The 26,898-nt window shown below is 45.0% G+C and overlaps 1 protein-coding gene across 2 annotated transcripts; it reads left to right on the plus strand.

Moving 5' to 3' along the window:
• Positions 1–459: 459 nt before the first annotated feature.
• Positions 460–16,570, plus strand: CHRNA6 (cholinergic receptor nicotinic alpha 6 subunit). 2 transcript variants are annotated; one of them, XM_010356313.2, is made up of 6 exons: positions 460–894; positions 4,052–4,191; positions 10,085–10,129; positions 11,815–11,924; positions 12,028–13,006; positions 15,894–16,570. In XM_010356313.2, exons 1-6 carry the CDS (start codon positions 816–818, stop codon positions 16,023–16,025), a joined length of 1,485 nt encoding a protein of 494 aa, XP_010354615.2. In that variant the 5' UTR covers positions 460–815; the 3' UTR covers positions 16,026–16,570. The 2 variants fall into 2 exon arrangements, with proteins under 2 accessions (XP_010354615.2, XP_010354622.2); XM_010356320.2 differs by lacking the exon at positions 10,085–10,129.
• Positions 16,571–26,898: the final 10,328 nt, after the last annotated feature.

The raw sequence follows: 26,898 nt of genomic DNA on the forward strand, positions 1-26,898 counted from the left end.
CTCTACTAAAAATACAAAAAATGAGCTGGGCGTGGTGGTGGGCACCTGTAGTGCCAGCTACTCGGGAGGCTGAGAGAGGAGAATGGCGTGAACCCGGGAGGTGATCCACCATGCTTTACAATAAGAATATTTAAATAAATGTGGAAATATCCTGGTGGTATCCATTCTTCTCATTCTCTGACATCTAGTCTCTAGTCCTGGATGATCACTGAACTCAGAAAAACAAGGCACTGGAACCCCTGGAGTCAGAAAAACGAAAACAAACTTCTGTTCTCTCCAAGCTGCACTCATTAAGAGAGAAATGAGTATTCATATTGCAGAAAGTTTTCTGACAAGGTTAAGCCTTGATTAACTGGAGAACTCCATGAGTTAGAACAAACTTGTTGGTACCTAGCGTGAGCTTTACCTGTAGTTGGAGCTCAGTGAATTCCCCTAAGATTATGGTTGAGATTGTACCACAGAAAGATCTCAGCCACTTACAAGTGCTCGTCCTCCGAGGGTCCTGTCTGCCCCAGCATTTCCTTTCTGCTTTTCTTCCCCTTTCTTGCATGAAGAGACATCTAGGCTGATAGGAAATGTGATGACTCATCTGACATCAGATCAAATCCTTTTTATTCGCCCTTCATGTCTGCCTCAGTCTCTGATCCTGGGAATAACTGTGTGAAGTCCTGGGGATGTTTTGATTTCTCAGAAGACACACACAGATTGCAGTGGGCTTCTGATGATGTCAAGGTTGGATGCATGTGGCTGACTGATAGCTCTTTGTTTTCCACAATCCTTTGCCTAGAAAAAAGGAATCCAAGTGTGTTTTGACCATGCCGACCAGCAAGGGGCAGGGATTCTTTGACGGGGGCTTGTGTCTCTGGCTGTGTGTGTTCACACCTTTCTTTAAAGGTAGGTTTCATTTCTGCTTTATCTTCTATTTCCTTTTTAGCTACATGTATTTACTCTTTTCTAGTTGTGCTTGAGAAGATACATTAATAAAAGATTCTATGGTCTGCATAGGAACCACCACTGTTACAACTGCTAATTAATCCATTTGGTTTTTATGCATTAGGTGTAACAAAAGATGAAATCTGAGGGGTACGGTGGGGAGGAGAGGACCATGAAACATAGTGCAAACCATATTTTATTTTATTTTTCCCAATGAAAATATAAGAAAAATGATACAGTTTTCTATTGATATCTGCTGTGGCTGTATTGAACTTATTTATTGGCAGTTATGTTTAATGTTTTTTCAAAGTGGTAATATATTTGTTAGCTGATACTATTACTCAGTCAATGAACTCTTCCATTTTGTAGGTAATTGTGTTCATTTCGGGAAACACATCACATGATTATGCTGAAACGTATCCCATGAATAAGATCATCCATTTTAAAAGTTACAACTTAGAAATGGACCACTGCTGTTGTGCTGAATAAAATCACATTTTTATGCTGTTAGGTTTGCAGGGGACTTGCTTTTCAAGGCTGATGGAGGGTTTATCTGCTATAAAAAGTCTTCAAGAGGAAGAAAATGGGTAATGAGGATTATTTGTTGTCTGCCATGGAGAAATACGTTTAGCATGATTAATTACAATGGCAAGAATGATGTTTTACCTTAAATTTGTCCTTCCTGCTAAAACTCTAGCATTTCGGTGTTTCCAAAGGCATTCGTCAGGCAACTCTTTCCATTTAGTAATTTAACAGAGATCTTTCCATTCATGTTGCCTGATGAACTTTTCAATCCCTTTCCATTTTTTTTTCCTTCAATGTATAAATCCCTTTGGGAAATTTGTGGCGTCCTACGTTAGGTATCAAATTTAAATTCTGTGAGGGAAAATGTAGAGGAGGTAGTAATGAAATCAATTATGTCAAATGAGGACAAGTAACCCCACTTTTAAGGTTTTCTTGGAAAAATACGAAGAGATATGCATAAAGTTATTGTCTAGAATTTAGTGAATGAAAGTGCTGTTATTTAAGAACCAATTTCAACTTTTAAAAACGTTTCAAATGGCTGGGCATGGTGGCTCACACCTGTAATCCCAGCACTTTGGGAGGCTGAGGCAGACGGATCACGAGGTCAGGAGATTGAGACCATCCTGGCTAACACGGTGAAACCCCGTCTCTACTAAAAATATAAAAAATTAGCTGGGCTTGGTGGTGGGCGCCTGTAGTCTCAGCTACTTGGGAGGCTGAGACAGGAGAGTGGTGTGAACCTGGGAAGTGGAGCTTGCAGTGAGCCGAGATCGTGCCACTGCACTCCAGCCTGGGCAACAGAGCGAGACTCCATCTCAAAAAAAAAAAAAGTTTCAAGTAAATTTGCCTTAAAAACCTTGCATTCTCAGAAATCTCCACAATAACTGAATTTCAAAGTTGATTTCTGTTTTATTTTAAGTTCTGGGGTATATGGGCAGGATGTGCAGGTTTGTTACACAGGTAAACGTGTGCCATGGTGGTTTGCTGCACAGATCAACCCATCACCTAGGTATTAAGCCCAGCATGCATTAGGTATTTTTCCTAATGCTCTTCCTCCCTGGACCCCCTCAAGAAGCTCTAGTGTGTGATGTTCCCCTCCCTGTGTCCATGTGTTCTCATTGTTCAGCTCCCCCTTTTAAGTGAGAACATGCAGTGCTTGGCTTTTCGTTCCTGTGTTAGTTTGCTGAGGATAACGGCTTCAAGTTCCATCCATGTCCCTGCAAAGGCCATGATCTTGTTCATTTTTATGGTTGCATAGTATTGCATGGTACATATATACCACATTTTCTTTCTTTTGTTTTTTTTTGAGACAGAGTCTCGCTCTGTCGCCCAGGCTAGAGTGTAGTGACATGGTCTTGTCTCATTTCAAGCTCACTTCAAGACTCCCAGGTTCATGCCATTCTCTTGCTTCAGCCTTCCAAGTAGCTGGGCCTACAGGCGCCCACCACCACGCCCGGCTAAGTGTTTGTATTTTTAGTAGACACGGGGTTTCACCGTGTTAGCCAGGATGGTCTTGATCTCCTGACCTCGTGATCTGCCCGCTTCGGCCTCCCCAAGTGCTGGGATTACAAGCGTGAGCCACTGCGCCCAGCCTATACCACATTTTCTTTATCCAGTCTATCATTGATGGGCATTTGGGTTGATTCCATGTCTTTGCTATTGTGAATAGTGCTTCAGTGAACATACACATGCATGTATTTTTATAATAGAATGATTTATATTCCTTTGGTATATACCCAGTAATGGGATTGCTGGGTCAAATGGTATTTCAGGTTCTAGGTCTTTGAGGAATCGCCACATCATCTCCCACAATGGTTGAACTAATTTACACTCTCACCAACAGTGTAAAAGCATTCCTATTTCTCCATAGTCTCTCCAGCATCAACAGATTTCTTGACTTTTTAATAATTGCCATTCTGACTGGCGTGAGATGATATCTCATTGTGGTTTTGATTTGCGTTTCTCTAATGATCGGTGTTGAGCTTTTTTTCATGTTTCTTGGCCACATAAATGTCTTCTTTTGAGAAGTGTCTGTTCATGTCTTCAAAGTTGATGTTTTAAAAGAACATGACTTGCAAAGACCGTCATGAAATTACTAGTTATTACAGTTTCCTTGGTGAAGATTCCCCAGCTAAGTGCCTTGCTGGTGTAGGTACAGATAGTTGATTCAGTATTTTAGACAAGAAAGGATAGGATTTTCCTGAATTACTGGAAAGGGTCTAGTGCCATCAGTAAGACTGCGAGTTACTTCAGTGACATAAGCCAAGATTCCAAGCCTTGTGTCTACTCCTTTATATCTGCAGTGCCTTAGACTTTAAGAAATGCTCTGACCAACATAATTTTCTTTGATACTGCTCTAGTCCTGAAATTCAGGCATTACTCTTTTTATCTCCATTGTAAAGGTGAACAGCTGAGGCATAGAGGGTAGGGTGAGATGGACACTGGTGGAGCATGCACAGGTGGGGACAACACCAGGATACAGTCATGAGTTGGGACATCCACTCCCCACAGGGCCCAGGAAGAATTGCCTAGAATCTCTGCAGTGGCCAGTGGCCCGGCTGGCTTTAACTCTCCCCTCTGTTTGGCCTCACAGGCTGTGCGGGCTGTGCAACTGAGGAGAGACTCTTCCACAAACTGTTTTCTCATTACAACCAGTTCATCAGGCCCGTGGAAAACGTTTCTGACCCTGTCACGGTGCACTTTGAAGTGGCCATCACCCAGCTGGCCAACGTGGTGAGTGCCATCTGATCAGAGCTTTCCCCAGCATTGTTACGCTTTTGCAGGCGGTAAATGAAGGAATTTTAGAAACACAGATAAATGCAGATCTACAGAGATCTGGCCCTTCAAAGCCATCCATTTGGGAGGCAGGCACTTTTCTCACCAATGCTGTACCTGTCTGTGTGAGGCAGTGTTTTTCCTTGAAGTGCTTTCAGAACCAGTTTATGAATCAAAAAGTTGCAGGGGAGTGAAAGGCAGCTAACTTCATGGGGCACCCATTGTGCACCAGACGCCTGTTAACAACTGTGTGGCCAACATCTTCATCTCACTGCTGAGGAAATGGAAGCTCAGTTAAGTGACTTTCCCAGGGTCACTTAACTACAACTACAAAATGACAAAATTGAGATTTAAATCCAAAGCTCATGCCTTTTTCACTCCACAGTTAAAAAATTGCTTTAAGGCTAGGCGTGGTGGCTCACCCCTGTAATCCCAGCACTTTGGGAGGCTGAAGCAGGCGTATCCCTTGAGCTGAAGAGTTCGAGACCAGCCTGAGCAACATAGCAAGCTCCTGTCTCTACAAAAATGCAAAAATTAGCCAGGTATGGTGGCACGTGCCTATAGTCCCTGCTACTAGGAAGGCTGAGGTGGGAGGATTGCTTGAGCCCAGGAGGTCAAGGCTGCAGTGAACCAAGATTGCACCACTGCACTCCAGCCTGGGCAACAGAGCAGGGAAAAAAAATTGCTTTAAGTCTTCTATGTTATGAGAACGAAAAAAATGCAGTTTCCATTTAGCCTTGGAAAAAAAAAAAGAAGGATGGGAATTTGAGGATCTTAATTTAATTCCTTGCTACCGTCTTCAAGGGCAAGTAGGACTGGAGCTCTTTCTTTTGGGTAATCTTTGCTCTCCCATTGCAGGGAGAGGAAGTGGCGAGGCCTGTACTCTTGAGTCAGCAAGGTCTGGGCTCCAGGGCTCAGACCAAATTCCAGGAAGATGCAGGCTTAAGAAGCAAGGGATGTCTGAAGTATCTCCAGAGAGGGGCACCGGAGCGTTCTTGAGACTACAGCACGCGGAGGGGAGCCCTGCCCATCAAGTCAGCCCCAGCCATGGATAGTGAAGGGGCCTCCTTCCTCCCAGACTTTGCTCTGTGGGTGAGGTGGCGGTGACTCTTCTGGGTACACCTGGGGAAAGACCCTAATGACAGGCATGAGTCAGACCCCACCACATTCTCCAGTCCATACTTCCCAGTGGATGAAACCAACCCTGGCCCAGTCCTCTGTCTGTGACCCAGGCTTGGAAGTGTGCATGCACTGGCTGAAAAAAATAAAGCCAGATGTTTCCCCTTACCTGGATGCGCCCTCCCATCCTTTAGTGAGTATTTATTTGGTGCCTGTTCTAAACCCTTTCCCAACTCCAGTAGCTTTGTCCTGGTTCCTGGTCTCCTGCTGGGCTGGAAGCAGTTCTTGCTATGTACTAGGTTGTTGTGAACTGAGAGCTGAACTGAGTTTCCTCTGAAGTCTGTGAGGGCCACCTCACTGCATGGCATCACTCCATAACCCTGCTGGACACGCCCTTGCAGGAGGTTATTCTGAAGATGGGGGTGAAATGGCTGGTAAATGCAGATTTTGGCATTTACATTTGGTTGCAAGTATCAGATATTAAAAGAAAACCCACAGCCTTTACAAAACAAAAAGTTTATTCCTTTCTTACACAACAGAAATCTAAAGATTAATAGTCCAGGAGATTAATATCCGTCAGTTTCACGGTGTTAGTGGTTGCACATGTATGTTCAGTTGCCCAGGTTATGCACCGCACAGCTCCAGGGGATGTCACTCCAACGGACTGTGATTCTAAAGGCATAAACCAGATGAGGCAGCAGTGACCAAGGTTCCTTCCTTCTTTCTGTTTCACCACCCTTTGTACGTGGCTTCTTCCCTCAGTGTTGCTTCATGGTTCAAGATAACTGCTGTATTCCCATCCTCACATTCACATTCTTTGCAAGAAACAGAAGGAAGGGAGGAAAAGGGCAAAGTGTACATCCTAGACTTCTGTGACTTCCGTAAGAGTTGTTGCTTTCCATCTCATTGACTACCTCCAGCTGTAAAGCAGACTTGGAACTGCAGGTTTTTAAAATCGAATTTTTATTTCTTGAGATCATTATAGATTGACATGCAGTTGTAAGAAATAACAGAGGATCCCTTGTAGACTCTGCCCGTTTCCCCCACTGATCTGCCTTCCATTCTGAAATCTTCTCATTTCAACAATGTCATATGTAACTGGAATCATAGAGTAGGTAAACTTCTGGGACTGGGTTTTTCCCTCAGTATCATCTTTAGAGATTCCTCCGAGTTGCTGAGTGTACCAGTAGTTCATTCCTTCTTGTTGCTGAGTAGTACTCCAGGGTGCTTTTTTTGTTTGTTTGCTTGTTTTGTTTTGTTTTGTTTGTTTTTGAGACAGTCTCACTCTGTCACCCAGGCTGGAGTGCAGTGGCGTGATCTCAGCTCACTGCAACCTACGCCTCCAGGACTCAAGTGATTCTCCTGCCTCAGACTCCCAAGTAGCTGGGATTGCGGGCATGCACCACTACGCCCGGCTAATTTTTGTGTATTTAGTAGAGATGGGGTTTCACCATGTTGGCCAGGCTGGTCTTGAACTCCTGACCTCAAGTGGGAGGCCCCACCATGGCCTCCCAAAGTGGGGATTACAGGTGTGAGCCACCACACTTGGACTACGGTGTTTTATTTAACCATTAACTTGTTAAAGGACATTTGAGCTGATTCCAGTTTTTGGTATATTGCAAATAAAGCTATTATGAACATTTGTGTACAGGTTTTGGTGTGAATATAAACCTCCATGTCTCTGGGATAAATGCCCAGGAGTGCAATAGCTCTGTGTTGTCAGGTGAACTTGGGGTGGTGGAGAGAAGTGGCACAGCCGGGAAACTTTGTTGCCCCTCCCTTCTGGAAGGCCTCGGGGCCCTCTGTCTGATCCCCAGCTTGGCTCTGGAGCACAGGGCTGTACCTGGAAGTGTGTTTGTGTCATGCAAATGACCTTGGCCAGAAAGTGTTCTGGTTTCTTTCAGTGCAGGAGCAAGACCAAGTGCCCCTCGGAGGAATCCAGTGTTTATGCTGGCCTGGCATGTCTGAAATGACAAAGATAAAGCTTTGGTGTAATGCAGCCCACTTGGCCTTTCTGATCTGAGTCTCCGAGTCTGCTGCTGCTCCAGAAATGAGTCCATTTGAAATCATAACTCAAAGCCTCCTTTGATGCAGCTGCCGTGTCAATGAATTGATTTTTCCAAGAAGGAGGTACAGGGTGATGGCGCCAGGAATGGAGTTGATGCTGTGGGTCTTTGGATTCCTCCAGCAGGGACGTGTGATAGCAGTGCCATGCCCATTGGTGGGATCTGGAATTGGATGGAGAGAGTACGACTTGCCAGACAGGTCCTGCTCCATAGGGTCAGCTGACATCTCTGAAGGTGATGGCCCCCATGGGCCATGTCCATACCACCTGGAGCTTCTCTGAGCCTGTGGAAGTGAGGCTGTGGAGTTGGCTGTTGCCAAATGATCTCAGCTTTCTGAACACAGTGTGCTCATTCAGAGACAAAGCAGGCTTTGGAGGGCAGTTAGGGCTTATACCCTCACCCCCGAGGCCTTCCTGGAACCGAGACTGCAGGGCTAGTCCATTCCTGACCAACAGTGAGTGGATTTATTGACACGGCCCCTGCTGGACTCTGCAGATTGCAAGGGGACGCTCATCACCAGAAGGCACTGACCGCAGGCTTGTGTAATTGTAAAGCCATGAATTGGTTGACCAATAGATAAGTACAGATAATTTCTTTGCTTCCTGGAACTCACGGAAACCCATGACTGCAACTCCTTTGCTGATCTTTCAAACCCCGGGGCTTACCCTGTCTTGTCACAGGCCCATTTGAAAGAGGAAGCCTAGCAGGGTTTCTGTTTAGAGTTTTCCAGGAGGGGCAGCAGTGGGGATGGAGTGGGGGAGAAGAGAACTGCAGGGCAGCCACGTGGCCCAGGGCAAGCTGGTGTCTGAGCCTGGACACGGCTCCCTCAGCCACCACCACTGAGCTCATTTACTCTGGAGGGTGCCTGGGTATCTTGGGAAGTAAGGTTGACTGAGGAAGACTTGTGAATCTACTGCTGGCCACTGGGGACGTACCACAGCCACCAGGCTGCTGGGCTGTAAAGCTGCTCAAGATGCCAGATGTGTCTTTGGTAGTTCTGCCACTGAGAGGTGGTAGCTTAGGGGAACTCATTACATTTGGAATGTCACCTGGAATGCTCTTTCTCCACGCAGCCCTGACTGTCTTCTGGTCATTTAAGTATCTGCTTAAACATTACCTCCTCAAGGAAGCCTTCTTTGCCCATCCCATCTAAAATAGATATGTGTGTTTGAGATTATGTGCACGTGTGTGCATGAGCGTGTGTGCATGAGCGTGTGTGTGCATGTACACCAGTGTGAGTGTGAGAGTATGTGTATGAGTGTGTGACTGTGCCTGAGTGTATGAGTGTGTCCATGTGCATGAGTGTGTGCATGAGTGTGTGCACTAGTGTGTGAGTGTGCATGTATGAGTGTGTGTGAGAGTATATGTGTGAGAGTACAAATGTGTATGAGAATTCATTAGTGGGTATATGAAAGTGTGCGTGAGTGCGTGTGTTCATGAGTGTGTGTGTGTGTGCATGTGTGTGTGTGCATGAGTGTGAGAATACCATGAGTGTGTGTGCACATGTGAATGTGTGTGCATGAGTGTGTGAGTGCATGAGTGCGTGTATGAGTGTGCATGAATGTGTGTGCATATGTGTGTGTGTTTGTGTCCACACATGGACCATTCCCTTCTCCTTTATTTGTCCTCATAGGACTAATGCTCTCTTACGTTATAGTATAGATCTGTTAGTAATTTTATGTCTCCCCATCTAAGAGCTAAGACACATGAAGGCAGGACATTTTCCCATCCTCTTACTGCAGTATTCCCAATATTTATAGAGCACATAGTGGTTACTCAATAAATATTTGTGTAGTGAACGATCGAAGTGGTGGCTTGGCTGGGAGTGAGTAGCAACTGCCAGCTGGAAACTCCATGGTGACCGAGGCTTTTTTTTTTTTTTGAGATGGAGTCTTGCTCGGTCACATGGGCTGGAGTGCAATGGTGTGATCTCGGCTCACTGCAACCTCCACCTCCAGGGTTCAAGCACTTCTCCTGCCTCAGCCTCCCAAGTAGCTGGGATTACAGGCACCTGCCACCACACTCGGCTAATTTTTTGCATTTTTTAGTAAAGATGGGGTTTCACCATGTTGGCCAGGGTGGTCTCGAACTCCTGACCTCAGGTGATGCACCCGCCTCGGCCTCCCAGAATGCTGGGATTGCAGGTGTGAGCCACTGTGCCCGGCCGGCTGAGGCTGACATTTTAAGGTAGAATCCCAGGGCAGGGGTCTCAGGACTCAGAGCCTGGAGAGCCCTGAGGCACAGTCGGGGATGGGAGGCATTTAGGAAACAGGCAAAAACACTGCAGGGTTGGAATCCCCACCACTATCTGCAGCATCTCCCTCCCTCCTTCCTGCTGTCGCCCTTCTTTTCTTTCCTTCCTTTCATGGAACTAGAAAACTTGATGGGCTGCAGAGATCAGAAGTACTTCACAGAAGAGGTGTGACTTAAATCAGCTATGAAAGAGTTTAAAGCCACATTTCCTCTCAAAATGCACAGGGCTGGAGCCAGATGTGAAAATGCTGCATTTCTGCTTGCATGCTGAATGCTTTCACACGTTGCCTTTAAGTCTTCTTTCACTGGCGTGAATATGTCAGATTTGGTTCTTCTTAGTTGTAATTTTTGCTCTGAGACTCACCTCTATGGCAAGCACATTTGAGGCTAAAAATATTATTTCTTCTTCGCAGGATGAAGTAAACCAGATCATGGAAACCAATTTGTGGCTGCGTCACGTATGTGCCTATATCATCTGTTGGCTTAATGATGTCGAATGGATAAAACCCATAAGCACTACCTTGTTCCATCTCCAACTGGTTATAGAATATAAAATATTATCCTCTAGGTCATCTCCAAAGCCTAAAATGTAGCTCTGGTAATAGCTGACTTGATGCACGCTTCACAGGTGCAGACACCTAGTGACAGAGGTCCTTCTGACATAGAGATTTCCATCCTTCCTGGTTGCTGCTCTCAGATCTTCCACTTTTCTGTAACTTGAGCTCCCGGGTCTGATGCTTGCCTGCTCTTTGATCCCTGCTTGACCAGGCTTGGAGAAGTCAGTAGCTGAGCTTGGGAGCATGTACATGAGATTCCCAGCAGCTGGTTTTATCAGTCGTACCCCTTCTTCCTTAGGAAAGTCTTGGAGGGGTGCAGTGGCTCACGCCTGTAATCCCAGCACTGTGAGAGCCCGAGGCAGGAGGATCACCTGAGGTCAGGAGTTCGAGACCAGCCTGGCCAACATGGTGAACCCTTGTCTCTAATAAAAATACAAAATTAGCCCAGCGTGGTGGTGGGTGCCCAAAATCCCAGTTACTCGGGAGACTGAAGCAGGAGAATTGCTTGAACCAAGAGGCGGAAGTGGCAGTGAGCTGAGATTGCGCCACTATGTTCCAGCATGGGCAACAGAACAAGACTCTGTCTTGAAAAAAAATCAAAAAACAGAAAGGAAGTCTTAATCGTTTATATAGATTTTGTTAAAAAAAAAATCCAAAACTTATCATCATACCCTTGAACTTTTTGATATTAGAAATGGGTTGCCACTCCAGTGTGAGTGTCGTACCTCATGGAATATGGAAGTTAAGCCTAAAACTTTGACCAGCTAACTAATAGTCAATACATAATTATCTAACGAAATATTTGCCTAAATCAGCTTAGCTATTTAGTTCTCTGTTCCCCCATGGATAAAATTGTCCAGATTTTGATAGAAACCAAGGCATTCTTCAAATAAGAATGTATTCTTTTTACTTTTTTTTTTTTGAGACGGAGTCTTGTTCTGTCGCCCAGGCTGGAGTGCAGTGGTGCGATCTCGGCTCACTGCAAGCTCCGACTCCCGGGTTCACACCATTCTCTTACCTCAGCCTCCCGAGTAGCTAGGACTACAGGTGACTGCCACCATGCCTGGCTGCTTTTTTATTTATTTATTTATTTTTATTTTTAGTAAAGACGGGGTTTCACCGTGTTAGCCAGGATGGTCTCGATCTCCTGACCTCGTGATCTGCCCACCTCGGCCTCCCAAAGTGCTGGGATTACAGGTGTGAGCCACCATGCCCGGCCGAATGTATTCTTTTTTCAAAAACAACTGTTGAACCATCATAAAGTTAACATTGGAAGAAAGATATTAAGAAACAATTTTTTTTTTCCAGATAGTCTCACTCTGTCACCCAGGCTGTAGTACGGTAACATGATCTCAGCTCACTGCAAACTCTGACCCCCAGGTTTAAGTGATTCTCCTGCCTCAGCCTCCCCACTAGTTGGGACTACAGGCACGTGCCACCACACCCAGCTAATTTTTGTATTTTTAGTAGAGACGGGGTTTCACTATGTTGGCCAGGTCTTGAACTCCTGACCTCAAGTGATCTGCCACCGTGCCTAGCCAGAAAGTTATTAAGAAATTTTAAAAGCCAATTTCTATTTATTTTAGATCTGGAATGATTATAAATTGCGCTGGGATCCAGTGGAATATGATGGCATTGAGACTCTTCGCGTTCCCGCGGATAAGATTTGGAAGCCCGACATTGTTCTCTATAACAAGTATGGGTCTCTGACCACTGTAGCCTCTTTCCAAAGCTGCTGTTGGTATATTCTGGCCTATAGCAAAGGGAGTGTTACTAATGGTGTCTGACTTGCTTTGCAGTGCTGTTGGTGACTTCCAAGTCGAAGGCAAGACAAAAGCTCTTCTTAAATACAATGGCATGATAATCTGGACTCCACCAGCTATTTTTAAGAGTTCCTGCCCTATGGATATCACCTTTTTCCCTTTTGATCATCAAAACTGTTCCCTAAAATTTGGTTCCTGGACGTATGACAAAGCTGAAATTGATCTTCTAATCATTGGATCAAAAGTGGATATGAATGATTTTTGGGAAAACAGTGAATGGGAAATTATTGATGCCTCTGGCTACAAACATGATATCAAATACAACTGTTGTGAAGAGATATACACAGATATAACCTATTCTTTCTACATTAGAGGATTGCCAATGTTTTACACAATTAATCTGATCATCCCCTGTCTCTTTATTTCATTTCTAACCGTGTTGGTCTTTTACCTTCCTTCGGACTGTGGTGAAAAAGTGACGCTTTGTATATCAGTCCTGCTTTCTCTGACTGTGTTTTTGCTGGTCATCACAGAGACCATCCCGTCCACATCTCTGGTGGTCCCACTGGTGGGTGAGTACCTGCTGTTTACCATGATCTTTGTCACACTGTCCATCGTGGTGACTGTGTTTGTGTTGAACATACACTACCGCACCCCAACCACGCACACTGTGCCGAGGTGGGTGAAGACAGTTTTCCTGAAGCTGCTGCCCCAAGTCCTGCTGATGAGGTGGCCTCTGGACAAGACAAGGGGCACAGGCTCTGATACAGTGCCCAGAGGCCTTGCCAGGAGGCCTGCCAAAGGCAAGTTTGCAAGCCTTGGGGAACCCAGACATCTTAAAGAATGCTTCCACTATCACAAATCAAATGAACTTGCCACCAGCAAGAGAAGATTAAGTCATCAGCCGTTACAGTGGATGGTGGAAAATTCGGAGCACTCGCCTGAAGTTGGAGATGTGATCAACAGTGTTCAGTTCATAGCAGAAAACATGAAGAGCCACAGTGAAACCAAGGAGGTAAATGTGTGTTCCCTCCACCCAGCCTGCTTGCACCCTTCGCAGCCTATGGGCACTCTGGAGGCACAGTCAGACCTTCAGTGTGAGTGTTGTCCCTGAGAGGGTCCTGCAGCCTTGCTCTGAGACCTGGCTCTGTTATTGTGTGGTTATGGGTGGACTGACAGGGTCACACCTACCAGTGGAGTGGGGTCAGGTGCAACAGCCCTAGAGCAAATCTCCACCTCCAGAAATGTGAACTCAAGTAAAATTTGCTTAAAATAAACATTCAGGGCCAGGCACGTGGCTCACCCCTGTAATCCTAGCACTTTGGGAGGCCAAGGTGGGCAGATCGCCTGAGGTCAGGAGTTTGAGACCAGCATGACTAACGTGGGGAAACCCCGTCTCTGCTAAAAATATAAAAATTAACCAGGCATGGTGGCACAGGCCTGTAATCCCAGCTACTTGGGAGGTTGAGGCAGGAGAATCTCTTGAACCCAGGACGTGGAGGTTACAGTGAGCCGAGATCACACCCCTGCACTCCAGCCTGGATGACAGAGCGAGACTCCATCTCAAAAATATAAGCAAACAAACAAACTCAGGGCAACCTCAGTTAATGAAACCAATAACCTCAGCATGAGCAACATAGCGAGACCTTGAACTACCAAAAAAAATATATATATTAGCAGGCATGTTAGTGCCTACCTGTAGTCCCAGCCACTCAAGAGGCTGAGGTGGGAGGATTGCTTGAGCCCAGGAGTTTGAGGCTGCAGCCTGGGAGATAGACGACAGATCAGGGTCCTGTCTCAGAAAAAAAAAAAAAAAAAAAAAGCCCCTGCACAAGAAACAGCGGCAAATAAAAAGGTAGAAAGAGAAAAGCTGCCCCAGAGAGAAGGAGAAATGAGTTCAGAGTAGCGTGCAGCCTGGGGGTGCTGGGAGATGTGGGAGAGGGAAGGAGTGCGTTTGCTCCGGCAGCTCTGGCTCCACTTGTCCTACTTGAGAGGGATTTAGGTGCTGGTGAAATGAGCCCCAGGGATATTTTTAGCATTCACGTACTCTTGCTCCTGCTGCCCAGAGTCTAACTATAGCAGCATGCGCCTCCCTCAGCCTCCAAAGACAGCTCAAGAGAATCATGCCAATTTCCCACACCATGTGGGTGACTAGTGGAGGGCGTCTGAAACTTGGGCCAGGTGTCTGGGTTTGACTTCAGACTGCAGCTGCTGGCAGCCATCACTTCTAGTGAAAGGATGCTGTGAGACCGAAAGTCCGCCCTGTTGGTGTAGAAGGAGGATGCTGTGAATGGCTGTCATGCGATGTGTCACGGGACAAGAGAGCCCAGAAAAATTCACCTTCATACAATTTAAAAGAAGACCCTCTCTCTACAAAAAATACAAAAATTAGCGGGGCATGGTGGCGCATGGCTGTAATTGCAGCACTTTTGGAGGCCAAGGCTGGAGAATTAAGTAAGGCCAGGAGTTTGAGACTAGCCTGGGCAACATATTGAGACCCCGTTTCTAAAAAACAAATTTTTAAAAATTTGCCAAGTCTTTTGTCCCAGCTACTTGGGAGGCTAAGGCTGGAGGATTGCTTGAGCCCAGGAGTTCCAGGTTTCAGTGAGCCACAATTGCACCACTGCACTTCATCCTGGGCAACACAGCAAAATCCTGTCCCTAACATTTTTTTTTTTTTTTTTTAATCTAAGAAACAGCTGCTGTTGACTTAATCACTACCAGTTAGGGCTCTCAAGACACAAGTACAGAGACAGTGGCAGAAGGCTGGAGGGTCAGGAACTGGGAGAAACACAACCAGCTCTCCATGGCCAGCATCCCTTTGAGGGCTAGAGGGCTGCCTATTCCTGATAAAGTGGTTCTCAATCATACCCCATGTCCTGCACCCCCAGCGATACCCGCTGCCTCAAACTCATTCCTCAGACTTACCATGAAGCCAGACTACCCAGCGTTGCAAAGCATGAGTCTAGCTCTCTGAGCAGCTGCTTCTCAGTAGTGTCTCTTGCAGTTGGGAAAGTCCCTGGGGACCCACGGAGTCAGGGCTTTGCCGCAGACTCTGCTGTCTGAGGCTCTCACGGAGGCTGTGCATTCGCCCTCTGCAGACGAAACAAAATTTCTTATGTGTCCTATACAGGAGACGTGGATTCACCAAATACCAATATTTGCTTTATTTTTATTTTTATTTTTATTTATTTATTTTTCTTTTTTTTTTTTTTTTTTTTTTTTTTTTTTTTTTTTTTTTGAGACGGAGTCTCGCTCTGTCGCCCAAGCTGGAGTGCAGTGGCCGGATCTCAGCTCACTGCAAGCTCCGCCTCCCGGGTTTACGCCATTCTCCTGCCTCAGCCTCCCGAGTAGCTGGGACTACAGGCGCCCGCCACCTCGCCCGGCTAGTTTTTTGTATTTTTTAGTAGAGACGGGGTTTCACCGTGTTAGCCAGGATGGTCTCGATCTCCTGACCTTGTGATCCACCCGTCTCGGCCTCCCAAAGTGCTGGGATTACAGGCTTGAGCCACCGCACCCGGCCTATTTATTTATTTTTCGAAATGGAGTCTTACTCTGTCACCCAGGCTGGAGTACAATGATGTGATCTTGGCTTGCTGCAACCTCCACCTCCTCGGTTCAAGCGATTCTCTTGCCTCAGACCCCTGAGTAGCTAGGACTACAGGCACATGCCACCACACCTGGCTAATTTTTGTATTTTTAGTAGAGATGGGGTTTCACCATGTTGGCCAGGCTGGTGTCGAACTCCTGACCTCAGGTGATCTGCCTGCCTGGCTAATATTTGCTTTAAAATGTGCCGGAGAAACCTTCTTTGAAAAAGAGGCAGCTTATTGATGAAACGACACATGTTTCTTATGATTTTGGTTTTTTAAAACAGCTCTTAATTTTTGTTTGCATTTCAGGTAGAAGATGACTGGAAATACGTGGCCATGGTGGTGGACAGAGTATTTCTTTGGGTATTTATAATTGTCTGTGTGTTTGGAACTGCAGGGCTATTTCTACAGCCACTACTTGGGAACACAGGAAAATCTTAAAATGTATTTTACCTTTATGTTCAGAAATCTACAGACACCATATTTGTTCTGCATTCCCTGCCACAAGGAAAGGAACGCAAAGGCTTCCCACCCAAGTCCCCCATCTGCTACAGCTGATGGCTAGATGGAAAAAGAGGACTTTCTTGCACCTCAGGAGGCGGAATATCCTCCAGTGTAGCACAGGGGGAGAAGTGAGAAGTGTTACGACGTTGTTAGTACGACGTTAGTGCCCAGATTGGGCAGCACCCACGGCTACAGTATCAGGTCAGTTTTCTCATGTCTGTGTGTTTGGCTTCCAAGGACACGAATGACTTACAATACAGCCTAACTATGTAATTTACATCAAGCCACACTAAGAAGTTCTGCTTTACCTCCAGCGGTTGCTGTTTCTTAGTATTATGACATGTGACAGGTGAACTCCGGGAATTGGACCTTGCAACATTTGTGAACAATATTTGTGAACTATTGCATCCTTGATTTCTTGTGCATGTCTCTGTGATGTAGCTCACCCCCCTCAGCATTATTTGATACAGATTGTTTGTTTTTTTAAAAAAACAGTTTGGCCAGGTGTGGTGGCTCACACCTGTAATCCCAGCACTTTGGAGGCTGAGGAAGGAGAATTGCTTGAGCCCAGGAATTCGAGACCAGCCTGGGCAACATAGGGAGACCCTGTGTTACAAAATTAAAAACAATAGCCACTGTGGTGTTTTGCACCTGTGGTCCTAGCGACTTGGGAGGCTGATGTGGGGAGGATTGCTTGAGCTTGGGAGGTTGAGGCTACAGTGAGCCAAGATCACACCACTGCACTCCAGCCTGAGTGACAGAGTGAGACTCTGTCTCAAAAATAAATCAATAAATAAAAGCTTCCAGATAGAGTCTTTCTCAACAGGCTGTATTTGCTTAGCATTCATCTGGCAAGAAGCTTGAGTGGAAACCCAGCACTGTGCTAGGCATTGCAAGGGTGACAGCAATGGGTTCTTTCCCATAACCTACAAGTGCTTGTAGCTTCTTAGGAAAAGTAGTAGCTATGAAGACTGCAGGCCAGATGTCATCTGGGGAATGTCACTAGAGCAACCAGAATAGGAGAACATGACGTGACATGGCCAGGCAAGCCTAAAGCAACCACTTTGTTGTGGGTTGGAAAAAGTTGTCTTTCTAGTCTTTTTAATTTTTTTTTTTTTTTTTTTTTTTGGAGACACTGTCTTGCTGCGACACCCAGGCTGGAGTGTGATGGCTCAATCTCAGCTCACTGCAACCTCTGATTTCCCCGGTTCAAGTGATTCTCCTGTCTCAGCCTCCCGAGTAGCTAGGACTACAGGTGTGTGCCACCACACCCGGCTAATTTTTGTATTTTTAGTAGAGACGGGATTTCACCATGTTGGCCAGGCTGGTCTCGAACTCATGACCTCAAGTGATCCACCCGCCTCAGCCTCCCAAAGTGCCAGGATTTACAGGCGTGAGCCACCACGCCCAGACGTCTAGTCTTTTTTCATCAGCAGTTTTCATTTCTTCATTGTACTGATATTGAAAATAAAGTTATTTCTTTTCTTTTCTTTTTTTTTTGAGACAAAGTTTCACTCTTGTTGCCCAGGCTGGAGTGCAATGGCGCGATCTGGGCTCACTGCAACCTCCACCTCGTGGGTTCAAGCGATTCTCCTGCCTCAGCCTCCTGAGTAACTGGGATTACAGGCATGTGCCATCATGCCCAGCTAATTTTATATTTTTAATAGAGATGGGATTTCTCCATGTTGATCAGGCTGGTCTCAAACTCCTGATCCCAGGTGATCTGCCTGCCTCGGCCTCCCAAAATTCTGGGATTACAAGCATGAGCCGCAGCGCCTGGCCTAAGTTATTTCTTTTTTAAATTTTTCATTTAGGTTTTGAGTTTTAAGTTGGGTCCAATGCCACATGCGTATTTCTTCTATAACGAATTATAATCTTGGAGCGTTTGGAGCAATTACTTTTCTGAGAGGGAGAAGCTTGGGAATTCTGTTTTATCATACTCTGATTATCTTCTTATTTGTCGTATAAATATTATAACACTTTAAAACATGTATTTTAAGGCAGAAAACAATAAATCAAATCTAACAAAGGAAGTAATTTCATTTGTGCCTTTTCCCTTCTAGTCTTTGTCTGTATGCAAACACTTCAATTTTACCTTGCAATGCTGTTTCCTTAAAACATAATATCAGCAACATTCTCCTTTACAGAGTCTTGAAGTATAATTTATATGATGGCATAATTAACATTGTGTTGGTACATCGTAATTTTTGTGACTACCATGTGAATTCTTCTTTGTCTTTTTTCTGCTGGAGCTTGAGGTTCTCTGTAGGACATTAGGCAGAGGTCTTGAATTTGAATGACTCTATTTTATTTTTTATTCTTTCTTTCTTTATTTTTTTGAGATAGACTCTCACTCTGTCATCCAGGCTGGAGTGCAGTGGCACGATGCCGGCTCACTGCAACCTCCGCCTCCCAGGTTCAAGCGATTTTCCTGCCTCAGCCTCCTGAGTAGCTGGGATTACAGGGGCCTGCACCATGCCTGGCTAATTTTTGTACTTTTAGTAGAGATGGAGTTTTGCCATGTTGGCCAGGCTGGTCTCAAACTCCTAACCTCAAGTGATCCACCCACCTCAACCTCCCGAAGTGCTGGGATTACAGGCATGAGCCACCGCACCCAGCCTGAATGACTCTATTTTAGAGCATTTTTATTCCCTGTAATATTGGTGACCGTAGTACCTACCTTTTATCTTCCTGTCTTTATAGAGGATAGGTTGTTACCCAATACTTTATTTTTTATTACTAAGCCCAATCAATATTTAATTTCATTTACATTTTTTTAACTGTGGTAAAATCATATAATGTAAAATTTCCTATCTTAGCCATTTTTAAGGATCCAGTTCAATGGTATTAAATGCCTTCCTTTTTTTTTTTTTTTTTTTGAGATGGAGTATTGCTCTGTCACCAGGCTGGAGTGCAGTGGCACAATCTCCACTCACTGCAACCTCCGCCTCCAGGGTTCAAGTGATTCCCCTGCCTCAGCCTCCCAAGTAGCTGGGACTACAGGCACGCACCACCACGCCCGGCTAATTGTGTTTTAGTAGAGACGGGGTTTCATCATGTTGGCCAGAATGGTCTTGATCTCCTGACCTCGTGATCCGCCCACCTCGGCCTCCCAAAGTGCTGGGGTTACAGGCGTGAGCCACCACACCCAGCCCATAATGCCTTCATGTTGTTGTACAACCTTCAGCACCATCCATCTCCATAACTCTTTGTCCTGCAAAACTGAAACCCTGTACCCAGTAAGCAATTACTGCTCCTTCTCTCCTACCTCACAGGCAACCCCCATTCTACTTTCAGTCTCTATTAATTTGACCACCCTGGGTACCTCATGTAAGTGGAATCATATTGTGTTTGTCCTTTTGTGACTGGCTTATTTCACATAGTGTAAACAGCTTCAAGGTGCATCTATATCGTGGTATGTGTCAACATTTCTTTCCTTTTCAAGGCTGAATAATATTGTGTTGTGTGTATTTACCGAACTTTATGTATCCATTCACCTGTCAGTGGACACTTGGGTTGCTTCTACCTTTTGCCTGCTGCCATGAACTTGGGCTTACAAATATTCTGAGTTGCTGCTTTCAGTTATTTTAGGTATACACTCAGAAGTGAAATTGCTGGATCAGATAGTTATTCTATTATTTAATTTTTAATTTTTGTGGGTACATAGTACTTGTATATATTTACGGGTTATGTGAGATATTTTTATATAGGTGTGCAATGTGTAATAATCACAATGGTGATTATTATAAATGGGGTGTCCGTTACCTCAAGCATTTGTCCTTTGTGTTACAATCTAATTATACTCTTTTAGTTATTTTTAAATGTACAATTAAATCATATTTTACTAGTCACCCTGTTGTGTTAGCAAATACTAGATCTTATTCAATCTTTCTATTTCTTTGTACCTATTGTTATTCTATTTTTAATTTTCTGAGGAATCATTGTACTGTTTTCCACAGGGCTGCACCATTTTACATATTCCCACCAGCAGTGCACAAGGGTTTCGATTTCTCGGCATCCTCACCAACATTTGTTATTTTCTGGGGTTTTTGGCAGTTGCCATCCTAATGGGTAAGAGGTGATGTCTCATGATGGTTTTGTTTTGTGTTTCCCTAATGATTAGCAATGTTGAGCATTTTTTCATGTGCTTACCGGCCGTTTGTATATCTTCTTTGGAGAAATGTCTATTTAAGTCCTTCACCCATTTAAAAAATCAGGTTATTTGTGGCCTCGCATTGTGGTGCTCGCCTGTAATCCCAGTACTTTGGGAGGCCGAGGTGAGCAGATCACAAGGTCAAGAGATCGAGACCATCCTGGCCAACATGGTGAAACCCCGTCTCTACTAAAAATACAAAAATTAGCTGGGCGTGATGGTGCACACCTGTAGTCCCAGCTACTTGGGAGGCTGAGGCAGGAGAATCACTTGAACCCGGGAGGTGGAGGTTGCAGTGAGCAGAGATTGTGCCACTGTACCCCAGCCTGGTGACAGAGTGAGACTCCATCTCAAAAAATAAAAAAAATCAGTTTGTTTTTTGAGTTGTTGAGTTGTAGGAATTCTTGATATGTTCTGTATATTAGTTGCCCATCAGATATAAAAACAAGACTTTTAAGAATTGCATTGCAGCCAGGTGCGGTAGCTGATGCCTGTAATCCCAGCACCATGGGAGGCTGAAGCGGAGGGATTGCCTGAGTCCAGGAGTTTGAGACCAGCCGGGCAACATGGTGAAACCCCGTCTCTACAAAAAATACAAAAATTAGCTGGATGTGCTGGCACCTGCAGTCCCAGCTACTCATGAGGCTGAAGTGGGAGGATTAGTTGAGGCCAGGAGGTCAAGGTTACAGTGAGCTATGATCATGCTATTGCATTCAGCCTGGGCAACAGAATGAGACCCTGTCACAAAATAAAACAAATAAAATAGAAAAAGGAACTGCATTGCAGGAAGATGGGAGGAGAGTGCTCCCAGCCAGGGTCAAGCAAACCCCATCCTGACTTCTTAACACATACCTTTCTACTTGAGCATGCCTTAGATTGCTCAGTTCAGCGTTCCAGAAGTTGCTCAGTGACCCTTAGGGGAGAGAGAATCTTGAACTTACAAGTAAACAAACTAGCAAAATACTTTTAAGAAGAAATGAACTGAGCATTGGGGGGAAAGAAAGGGAATCACAACATTTGTTCAGAAGAACATATGAAAGCGTGGATTGAAAATGTATAAAGGGGCATGAAGGGAGTAAAACATGAAAGATCTCTTTGTTAATTGAGATTTTTAGCTTTTATTTTTATTTATTTATTTATTTATTTTTGAGCAGGAGTTTTGCTCTTGTCACGCAGGCTGGAGTGCAGTGGTGCGATCTTGGCTTACTATAACCTCCACTTCCTGGGTTCAAGCGATTCTTCTGTCTCAGCCTCCCTAGTAGCGGCATTACAGGCACACGCCACCATGCCCAGATAATTTTTGCATTTTTAGTAGAGATGGAGTTTTATCAAGTTGACCAGGCTGGTCTCGAACTCCTGATCTCAGTTGATCCACCAGCCTTGGCCTCCGAAAGTGCTGGGATTACAGGCATGAGTTACCTCACCTGGCCCGAGATTTTTAACTTTTAGAATTGACTTGAAACACTCTTGATTATGATTTCATCATTAATATCTGTACATGTGTGTGTTCACACGTGTGCACATGCATTGGGGGTTGTCTGAACTGTAGAATCAATGACTTAGACGTGAAATGAAACTCATAGATTATTTAACCCAAGTCTTACTTTATCTCAAAAGATAGAGTAGTTTGTCCACAATCATACAGCTAATGAATAACGGATCCAACACTAAAAAACAAATCTCCTGACTCTTTAACCATGTCTCTACCTCCTGTACAATTCATCCTCTTCCATGAGATGAGAGTAGAAAAAGAAGTAAATCAATTGAGATGGTTCAACCTGTCCCCGCCCCAAACCCAGGCTCACCACCACAGGACAGGGGTAGCAGGGGACACCCGAATTAGGGAGAGTGGTTTGGGGGACACTTCACTGTCAGTAGTCAGTAGGGAGAAGAAGAAATGTAAACCGTGTCAGGAAGACGAAGGAGCATGCGGTCCACTTATTTTAGGAAGATCTGGGACTGGGTGCGGTGACTCATGCCTGTAATCCCAGCACTTGGGGAGGCCGAAGCAGGCGGATCACGAGGTCAGGAGATCGAGACCATCCTGGTTAATACAGTGAAACCCCATCTCTACTAAAAATACAAAAACTTAGCCGGACGTGGTGGTGGGAGCTTATAATACCAGCTATTTGGGAGGCTGAGGCAGGAGAATGGTGTGAACCCGGCAGGCAGAGCTTGCAGTGAGCTGAGATCGCGCCACTGCACTCCAGCCTGGGCGACAGAGTGAGACTCTGTCTCAAAAAATAAACAAATAAAAAAAATGAAAAAGGAAGATGAGGACTATCAGTTGGGAAAAAAAAAAAAACCTGAGACAGTTTATTTTAATGAGCATAAAGGATAAAAATATCTAATGTATACAAGTTTCACAATGAGACCAGTCAAGGAGGTGGCAAGCTGAGTTGTGTGATTGATATTTGGAGGAAGACAAGTCACAGGCCAGATGGAAGCATCCCAGGTTTCCTCTTCCCACTGCCCTGTCCCACCCACCCTGTCACACTTTCCATGGCAGAGGCAGCAGAAAGTGGGCAGAGGAAAAACCACTGACAGCAGCAGATGCTGAGTGCAGAGGGGCGATGTCCGGGGTAGGTCATCCTGGGAGCTCATGAGCCAGATTGGAGTTGGCTGGGAAAGACAGGCAGACACCCCTGTGCCCTCACCCAGCTCCACTCGGTAGCCCTCGAAGCCGCATGCTGGATGTGGCCTCAGGCGCTTGATCATCTGATTTTTCAGAGAAACAATGATGACCAAAATGAAGGACTGAGGCATGTCTCTATCATTGAGGTTTATTAAACCAGTTGAAGGCGAGTCTGGGAAAAACACCGCACCTTGTGGGACACACCTGTGGCTGTTTTTTGGCAGAGGGTTTCAGTAGGTTTAACTTTATACATGTCCTTAGAGGTGGAGGTGGGGCGAGTAGGGAGAGGGACAGGCTGGCTCCGAATGGTGCATTTTACATAAGAGAAGGTGAACATCTGGAGAGGAAAAAGGGAAAGAATCAAGCTGGGCGTGGTGGCTCATGCCTGTAATCCCAGCACTTTGGGAAGCCGAGGCAGGTGGGTGCTTGAGACCAGGAGTTCGAGACCAGCCTGGGCAACACGGGGAGCCTTCCATCGCTACAAAAAAATACACAAAGTAGCCGGGTGTGGTGATGCCTGCCTGTGGTCCCAGCTAGTTGGAGAGGCTGAGATGGGAGGATCATCTGAGCTTGGGAAGTCAAGGCTGCAGTGAGCTGTGATCCTGCCACTGCACTCCAGCCTGGGTGACAGAGTAAGACCCTGTCACAAAGAAAAATAAAAAAAGATAACAAAGTTAAAACTATAAACTAAATTTCTTCTAGTTTGGCCTATGTCCGGGGATGAACGATGGCAGCTTGGAGGTTAAAGGCAAGATGGAGTTGGTTAGGTCAGATCTCTTTTCTCACTGTTATAATTTTTACAAAGGTGGTTTCAGGAACAAGGCAATAAGAACAGGGGCACACATGTGCACACCTCCCCTTAGCCATCCGCTTTAGACTTTGGAGCCATCGTCTCAGTACTTCAGCATATCCAGCTGCTGTAGACTGAATGTGTGTCCTCCCCAAACCCATAAGTGTATTTATTTTATTTTATTTTATTATTTATTTTATTTTATTTTATGGAGACAGAGTCTCACTCTGTCGCCCTGATTGGAGTGCAGTGGTGTGATCTGGGCTTACTGCAACTTCTGCCTCCCAGATTCAAGTGATTCTCCTGCCTCAGCCTCCTGAGTAGCTGGGCTACAGGCACCTGCCACCACATCTGGCTAATTTTTTTAATTTTTATTTTTAGTAGAGATGGGGTTTCACCATATAGGCCAGGCTGGCCTTGAACTCCTGACCTCAAGTGATCCACCTGCCTCAGCATCCCAAAGTGCTGGGATTACAAGCGTGAGCCACCGTGCCTGGCCCAAACCTATAAGTTTAAATCCTAAACTCCAATGTGATGATGTTAGGAGGTGGGGCCTTTGGAAGGTGATTAGGTCATGAGGGTAGAGACTCCGCGAATGGGATTAGTGCTATTATAAAAGAGACCCCAGAGAGTTCCCTCACCCCTTCCACCATGTGAGGACTCAGGGAGAAGAAGGGCCGTCTATAAACCAGGAAGCAGCCCTCACCACACACCAGACCTGCCAGCACTTTGTCTTGGACTTCCCAGCATCCAGAACTGTGAGCAATAAATTTCTGCAGTTTAGAAGCCACCCGATCTATGGTACTTTTATTATAGCATCCTGAATCGATTTAGATACCAGTTATTCTCAACTGGAGATGCCACTGCACCCATTCTACACACACACACACACACACACAGACAGACACACACACACAATTTCCCATTGGTGTTTGGAAATGTTTAAAGGGGTATTTTGGCTGCCACGGTGACTGGGGGTGGCCGAGTAAACTAGGGTGAATCCTTCCCCATTCCCACTCCATGGAATTTTGCAGATGAAGAGAACCTTCATCTGTAAAACAAGAGCGATAATAGCGCCTTCCTCACAGGGCTGTTTCTCTAAGGTTGCCTGAGTTGACATCACAGTTTTCATCCTTCTGTTGTTTCCTTTTGAACAGTGTGATCTTCTAGCCTGGCTGACTCTCCTCTTGATGCCCAGAGCTGAGACTGTCCTTGAGCATTCAGACGAGCATGTGTAATTCCACAGCAGGCCAGGCTGCCCTGTCCCATGGCCATCAACACTGCCTGGAGTGGTGACAGTCCACATCTGGGCATGGATTGCTGCTCTCACCTAGTTTTCCCAAACCCGAGATTATGTCCTTGGCCAAAGACATAGCGTTACTTTTATGGTCACTGGTACTTGATTGATATACTGAACAGAAAGTTTTAATGCAAAGAAGAAGTACATGTCAGGTTAAACATATATGGTAATCACTGTGTTAATTAAATGAATTAATTTAAGTGGATAACAGTAGGTGCTTCAGAGAGAGAATTTAGACACAACCGAAAGGTCCAGTGCAACATAAGAGCATTACTCTCTGGAAATTACTATGTTCCAATGTTAGCTGGCTATACACCATCTCCAAAGGGACCAAGATCATAGCTATGAGTTTTTGTAACTTTGCTGTGTGTTGTGGCCACAGGCTAGACCACAAGATTTACTACTGGATACAGTGGAGAGATCAGACTTGCATTACCTTAATCTAGGGATTAATCTTAACTCTAATGATCAAATAGCCAAGTAGCCTCCCTTCTCACTATGGTACAATATGAATGCTATGTTACCATCTATAGCACATCCCTAACAAAAAGATTGCAGTGGCTCACGCCTGTAATCCCAGCTCTCTGGGAGACCCAGGTGGGAGGACTGCTTGAGGCCAGGAGTTCAAGATCAGCTGGCCAATATGGTGAAGCCCCATTTCTACTAAAAATACAAAAATTAGCCTGGCGTGGTGGCACAAGCCTATAATCCCAGCTACTCAGGAGACTGAGTCAGGAGAATCGCTTGAACCTGGGAGGTGGAGGTTTCAGTGAGCCGAGATCGTGCCACTGCACTGCAGCCTGGTGACAGAGCGAGACTCCGTCACGGGGAAAAAAAAAAAAAAAAAAGATTGAACCAGAATTATGGTTAGGGATACAGTTGTAACTTTCAGTTTACAGGAAAATACAGGAGACAAAGGAATAAGCTAAATGCCACCAGAAGCAAGCAATCAGACAGACTCCAAGTAGGGAGATATACTTGGGGAAAACGGATCTGGTCCTTTCAACAAATCAGTGCCAAGAAAGAGATTAAAATAGATTTAACATCACGCCTGTAATCCCAGTATTTTGGGAGGCCGAGGCAGGCAGATCACGAGGACAGGGTATCAAAACCATCCTGGCTTAACACGGTGAAACCCCGTCTCTACTAAAAATACAAAAACAAAATTAGCCGGGCGTAGTGGCGGGAACCTTTAGTTCCAGCTACTCAGGAGGCTGAGGTGGGAGAATGGCGAGAACCTGGGAGGTGGAGCTTCCAGTGAACTGAGATCATGCCACTGCACTCCAGCCCGGGCGACAGAGCGAGACTCCGTCTCAAAAAAAAAAAAAAAAAAAAAAAAAAAAAAAAATATATATATATATATATATATATATATATATATATATATAAATAAATAAATAAAAATAAAAAGATTTAAGAGGCATAACGGTCTTGGGTCAACTCTTATTTGAGACAAGCTAAATATCAAATTAGGATATTTTTGAGGCAGGGAACTTGAATGTAGAATTATTAATTTTGCTAAGTACGATAATAGTATTTTGGAGATTGTTTTAATGTAAGAAAATGTTGTTTAAGGTGCATACTGAAAATTACACACACACACACAGCTAGAAATACTTGGAGGGGCTGAGCAAGAGTACACATTTGTCCCCATTTTAGACAACTTCATCCAAAATTCCTGGTATCTGGTTTAATTAATCAACAAATATCAAGTAAGCCTTGACTGTGGACTAAGCTCTATTAGATGTTGTTTGGCATATTACTGAGAATATGCTGGTATAGCTAAGAAAATGAGGTTCACTTAATGTAATAATAGAAATGATATTCTAAATCATAGAGCATACACTGGAATGCCACTGGTTTTCCAACACAGGGAGCCCGGTGGGGGCCATGTGTTCTATGAAGGCTTCAGGAGGAGCAGTGGAGCGGGTG

Source organism: Rhinopithecus roxellana, chromosome 9 (genome assembly GCF_007565055.1).
Source record: "Rhinopithecus roxellana isolate Shanxi Qingling chromosome 9, ASM756505v1, whole genome shotgun sequence".
In the NCBI taxonomy this organism is placed as follows: domain Eukaryota; kingdom Metazoa; phylum Chordata; class Mammalia; order Primates; family Cercopithecidae; genus Rhinopithecus; species Rhinopithecus roxellana.

Excerpts from the sequence above, each read along its gene's own strand:
- CHRNA6 (XM_010356313.2), top strand. The coding sequence starts at position 816 with ATGCCGACCAGCAAGGGGCAGGGATTCTTTGACGGGGGCTTGTGTCTC. Across the intron at positions 895-4,051 it reads GTTCACACCTTTCTTTAAAG|GCTGTGCGGGCTGTGCAACT; the intron begins GTAGGTTTCATT and ends TTGGCCTCACAG. Across the intron at positions 10,130-11,814 it reads CCAATTTGTGGCTGCGTCAC|ATCTGGAATGATTATAAATT; the intron begins GTATGTGCCTAT and ends TATTTATTTTAG.